Genomic DNA, 5,800 nt, shown 5'->3' with positions numbered 1-5,800 from the left:
GCTCTTGTAGTTGTAGTGTTCCGTCTTGTTCCATGAGTAAAAAACACACAATTTGACAGCAAAACTCTCTCAGGCTCGAGTAGAGACAAGTAGCGGCTCCTTTTAACTCCACATCCCAGTTTTGTTTTTAAGTTTCAAGCCTCAAGTGACATCACCTCCACCATATTTAATGCAATATGCACAACAATCTGCTTTCAACTTACTTTTCATGTTTGCACCGCGCAGTAAATGGACTGTGACGTGTACTGTAAATGTGTGGCGCTTTCGTTGCTGAATCGTATTTCTTCATCGTTTTCCCTCCCTATTATTGTCCCGAGTCCCGGTGCCTTTTTATTCAGCCTCAGCCTGCATCTCTCTCAAACACACACGCGCGTGCAACCAACTCACGCTCCGCCTTTAATTCCGCCAACTCCAGGATCAGCGCGCATCATCGCAGAGGGAGAAGGATAGAGACCTAGTGGGAGTCAGTCCGTGTGCGCGACGGAGAGTTAACTACTGTCAAAGCCGATTACAGCTTATCGGGTGTGTGGTTCCGTCCCCGTGCCCCGCTCTTCTCCTTGTTAGGTGCCGTTTTTCTTTCCAGCGACGTGCATGGATTTATTCTAGCGCTCGTGGGACGATGAGTTGCTCCGCAGACGCGCTTCCCACCGCGCAGCAACTTTCCCGTGCGTCACGGCGCCGCTGAGCCGCGCGTCTCTCTTCTGGGAAACTTTACGCGCGTCCATGGCGCCCACGGGCTCGCAGTGACAACTCCGGCTGCCTCCTCGCTCCCCAACCGCGCGGCGAGATGCAGAAGAGCGTCCGCTACAACGAAGGGCACGCGCTGTTCCTGTCGGCGGTGGCGCGTAAAGAGGGCACCAAGCGCGGCTACCTGAGCAAGAAGACCGCGGAGAACAGCCGGTGGCACGACAAGTTCTTCGCCCTCTACCAGAACATACTGTTCTACTTCGAGAACGAGCAGAGCGCGCGACCCGCCGGGATTTACCTGTTGGAAGGATGCACCTGCGAGCGCGTGCCGGCGCCCAAGATGTCCACCGCGGGGAAGGAAGCGCTGGAGAAACAGGTGAGATCTGAACCGAGCGCGGAGCCGCGCTGTCAAGTTCCCACTGCCTCCACCACTTCTCTGCTCACAGCCGATACCCCTGGTTGATAATGAAAATGAACTCCAGTCACAATTTCTGGGTGATTTGCTATAAATACATATTCATTCTGATTCTTGTGCTGTTACTTTTTACTATAATATTTAAACACGCTCCATGATGATGATACAATCTGTGCGGTAAAAGCAGCCAGTGGCTCCTGCAGCGTTGGACTGAAGTGGCTGCAGCAGCGGCCACGCTCTCTGCGGTGTCAGGAGCAGGCGACCATCCCCCAAGGATTCACCCTGAGGGTTCAGACGGGAGCGAGCTGATTGGGGAGATGCTGAAGCACGCCGGAAGCTCGCTGCGTCCTAATTCTGCTGCGCTCCGCTGTTTCATAACCGTGGTTTCGGTTCTGATCAACTGGCTGCAGCGTTTCGGTCCCTTTGAACCTGTTGCGCGCGAGCCCAGTGTTCATGTAACCCGTGGACGCGGTGAAGTTGCAAAGAGGCTTTAGCGCGTCCTTCTGTGGATCATCCACAGCACGCTGGAGATTTCTCTTTTCAGCTCCCAGTGACAATGATTGTTTGGAGTGGTTTATTGTGGTGGGAGGGACACGGCTACAGCAGTGCAGTAACAGGTTGCTGCACAGGCTCCAACAATAAACCCTATTAAATGAACAGAACATACTTTCAGACCACAACAGTTATGTTTTATATTTCCTATAAATAACAGAAATAAATGTATAGTCTATCTTTGCACTTCAAATAATTAATAATTTAATAGTTATTATCAATCTAATAATGTACGTCCGTAAATGCTTGTGGTTGAGCCGCTGATGTTTAGGGCTCAGGATGCTGCAGGGGAACATTTTGGAGGAACGTGTTGCTGACTGTGTGTCGGGAAGTTGCCTGAGCATTGTTGCTCCAACAGTTAGGAAGGTCTTGTTGCTAGGAAACATTAAATTGCCAGTAGAACATGCATTTCATTGAGGAAAAGGCGAAGCCCAGCGTGCACTGGTCGCAAGTGGCGTCGATCACGGGTTCCAGCAATCGAAGCACCCATTTTTGTGATGCTCACGCACCTGCCTGTAATCATAGAGGAACACAATTGTGTTTCCGAGTCCAGTGTTCAGACGTCCTCGGGGGCGTGTGTACAGTGTGCACAGGCATCCTGCCTATTTAAACACAGGGGGAGGACACGGAGGACAGCAGTGACTCCACACTTTGAGAACGTAGTAAGGAGACAGTGAGTGGATGCACAAGTAATTACACTGTATCAGCGGTGAGGAGAGCTCGAATACAGCCACCAATCAGCATCACTCGAAGTCCTCATCTCCACCTATGGCCACCTACTGTATGACAGCAGATGTCTGTCTCTTTAAATGAACTGTACAGATGTTTCAGTAAAGATGAGGCAAAAGGAGAGGAGCCCCTGGATGTGGAGGTCTTCACCAAGTCGCACACACAAGAAAAGCAGGTTGAAATGTTACACAACTGCTAATATGGCCACTGATGTTATGTTATTTTCTCTTCTCCTTTTTCACGGATCCATCCCCGTCTGTCTCACTCTCACACTACAGCTGTGATGATTAATTATAGAGTTATTTTCAATCAGCCCTCAGCTGAAAACCTGCGAGCTTGTGTAACTACGTGCATGAACACGGGGGGACGAGACCAACAGCGGCGACAGGTTTCCAGCTTCTGAAGGTGTGTGTGTGTGTGTGTGTGTGTGTGTGTGTGTGTGTGTGTGTGTGTGTGTGTGTGTGTGTGTGTTCCTCTGAGCACTAGAACGAGTCTGCCAGCAACCTGCAGCCTCACACCCCCACAACGCAACCACACAAATAACGCACAGCGCCTGCCTCCAGCTTTCCCTCTCTCTCCCTAGACACACATCCTTCAGATGATACTGAGAGCATTCACACTGGTCTGAATGGTTTCCACAGCGACCACAGATGCTCATTTATGTGTCTAAGCGGCTCTGTTCAGCTCCTAACCGTCGCCCTAAGGCGTCAGGTTCGTTACGGACCCCTGAGAAAAGCACGCGTCCATTAAGTGGAGGGGATGACGATCGTGTTCAGTGGTGCTTCCAGTTCACCTGGGCCTGTTGAAAATAAGCAAGCTGATGGTGCCTTTGGACAACGTTTGGACAGACGCAAACAACGTGTTCATCAAACGTTGATTACAGAGAGACAGCAAACTGGAGAAATACCTGCTGCGTGTGCGTGTTTGCAGAAGTTGTTTATAACACGAACCCGGTTATTCCAATTTTCCCACATCTGATTTGCTTTTCTCTGCAGGCTGCTTTTCATTTCCTCCCTAAGTCTCCTGCCAAGTATTGGAGCCATTATGGACCCTTATGGTCGGATAAGAATTTAAAGTTGGCATCAACCTCAGAATCTGTCTCTTGTGTTTAAAATACTGCACCAATCAAAGCGTAGATGAGCGCAAGGATTCGTCTCAGAAAACAGCGCCAATACAGAATATCTAATTCTCGCCATGTTCCACATCTATTGTTTTAAAGAAGTTGCATGAAAGCTGTAAAACACCACTGGAACCCTTGTTTTAGTCAGCGCCGAAGCCCTGTTTACTCAACAGTTGAGCATTTGGCAGCCGAACAGGACTGGGTTTAAATGCACAGGTTGGCAGTAACACGACTAAATGAGTCCAGAAACTCAAGCACTGCCACAATGAAGCACTTGTCATGTTAAAAAGCATGTAGGAGCAGGTCAGAGTAAAGCCGCATCTGGGCACCAGACACAAAAACCGGAGCTGCTCGGTCCATGTTTGGTCTGTTTCAGGCACGTTGGTCCCGAACCGCGCTTTTCTGGGATCAGGGCACCCGAGAGTCAAAGGTTACGACCTTTAACAGGGCGTCAGGCACCGCTGCCTCAGGTGGAGCAGCACAGGGAGTGGAGGACGCCTGTGATCGTGTGCTGTTTGTGACGACTCCCCGGACGCTGACGCCTCTCAGCACTTACAGTGTTATTGTTATTGCATATGCAGCACACACTCCCCCCGTCTGCTGCTGAGATGGATGGGACGAGTCTCACTCTCTCCCTCAGGGGCCGAGCGTATCAATTAAAGTTCAGTGTCAGGTGAACAGGGTTTTTACAGGCCTGGTAACATTATGTGTGTTTTTTTTTGTTTGCATCATTTTCTGAGCTTTGTGTTCAAAAATAGCCTCAAACAGGTTCAGGTCATGTGTTGACACCGACCGTGGAGCCATAGAGTCCTGCGTCTAAGTCGTTCTCCTGAAGAAGCAGTTATAAATATGCAAAATGCATCAGCAGCTCTTAAAATCAATAACAGAGCTATTTGTCTGATTGCTTATAAAATGACAGAGGATCCGTCGTACAGAATAAACGGTGTAGGTTTTACATATAGGTGGAAGCTGTGCTTGTGAACGCGTATGCGAGACGCTCTCACTCTGAGTGACTGAACAGCATGGAGGACAATGAAGAAGCAGCAGGATGTGGGATCCTCACATTAGCTGGTACATCATTAGTTGAATTCACTGGTTACATAAAGTCCTGCCGCCGCCGCCACTGCTGTTGGATGAGTGTTGTGTGTCTCTTCACAATGACAAGTCTCCAGGAAATAAGACAGCTCTGCGCTTTTGCTGGCAACCGACGTAAAGCGGGGACAGAAAGGAAGCACAAAACAGGCCAAGTGGAGCTCGCGTGAAGCGACGGAGCCGCTGAAACGGCCACGTTCTTATTGTCAGAGAGCAGCTCAATAAAAACGGCCTTTCATCTGCTCTAACTCCGGCTGCAGCCTTTCATTTAGTCCTGGTCACACAGTAAACAAGCTTTTAAACTCTCATTGGAGATATTCCTCAGATGCTGAAGATGCTGTGCGCTTAATTATTCATTCTAATATGGAGGTCACTTGCCAGCGAATTAAAAATGCATGTTTTTAATGCTTGATGTCATTTTGCCTACTACACTGCAAAATGTGCATTATTGGATGCACACGGGTTTTCATAATAAGAGCAGTTTGTTTCTTTTCTCTTCTCTTTGGAACGTTTTATGAAGCCACAGTCAGCACAAAAAAGACATTATTGGCCCAGCGGGACTTGATAGGAGCTGAGAAATGAGAGGAATATGGAGGCAGATTATGAATCTGATCCAGAGGACTGGTGGGTGGAAAAAGTGAACGCACGCCCCTCTTTTTTTTTTATTTGTCTCTGTTCTGCACGCAAATGACTTGTATTGTTTCATCAAGGGGTTTTCGCAGTGCGTCTGCTGCTCGTGTGAGCGGAGCACAGTGAAATTTAAAGCTAGCGCAAAAAGCATCAGGGAAGATATTCATCCCACAACGTCAGGACATTACCTCTAATCACTCCCTCCAGTTCGATTTCTCCGACCCTGCGTGTGCGTTTGCCACATCGAAATAATTGATATTTTGGGGGAAAATGGCACCAGTTGTTCCTGTGGTATGTTTGAGATATTTCGTTCCCCCACGAGATCGACGAGCAACAGGTGGCATGAGATTATCTGCCTTCTAATAAGCACTCGCCATCACTACGTGTGGTTCTTTTGTAGTAGCTCATTCTCTGTTTTCTTCTTTCGGTAGCGTAGATACGCCCACACGTTCTACTGTATGTATTACATAAGTTTCCCCCATACTCTGGCTCTGCTTTATTCCTCTCTAATGGTAATTAAGAGCGTGTGGGACTCAGGATCACTGAGCAGAGCCTTCTCCAGTGAAGCCCACTGT

General features: G+C 48.7%; 1 protein-coding gene across 1 annotated transcript in view; it reads left to right on the top strand.

Moving 5' to 3' along the window:
• The first annotated feature begins 139 nt into the window (after positions 1-139).
• Positions 140-5,800, top strand: part of LOC114862248 (ras-specific guanine nucleotide-releasing factor 2) — a 14,246-nt gene continuing 8,585 nt past the window's right edge. The window contains exon 1 of the mRNA XM_029162369.3: positions 140-1,063. Within this exon, the coding sequence (XP_029018202.1) occupies positions 788-1,063 (276 nt within the window). The 5' untranslated portion in view covers positions 140-787. The remainder of the gene's footprint in view (positions 1,064-5,800) is intronic.

The sequence above is a fragment of the Betta splendens genome, chromosome 9 (assembly GCF_900634795.4).
Source record: "Betta splendens chromosome 9, fBetSpl5.4, whole genome shotgun sequence".
Taxonomy (NCBI): Eukaryota; Metazoa; Chordata; class Actinopteri; order Anabantiformes; family Osphronemidae; genus Betta; species Betta splendens.
This window is presented reverse-complemented; position numbering and strand designations above follow the sequence as displayed.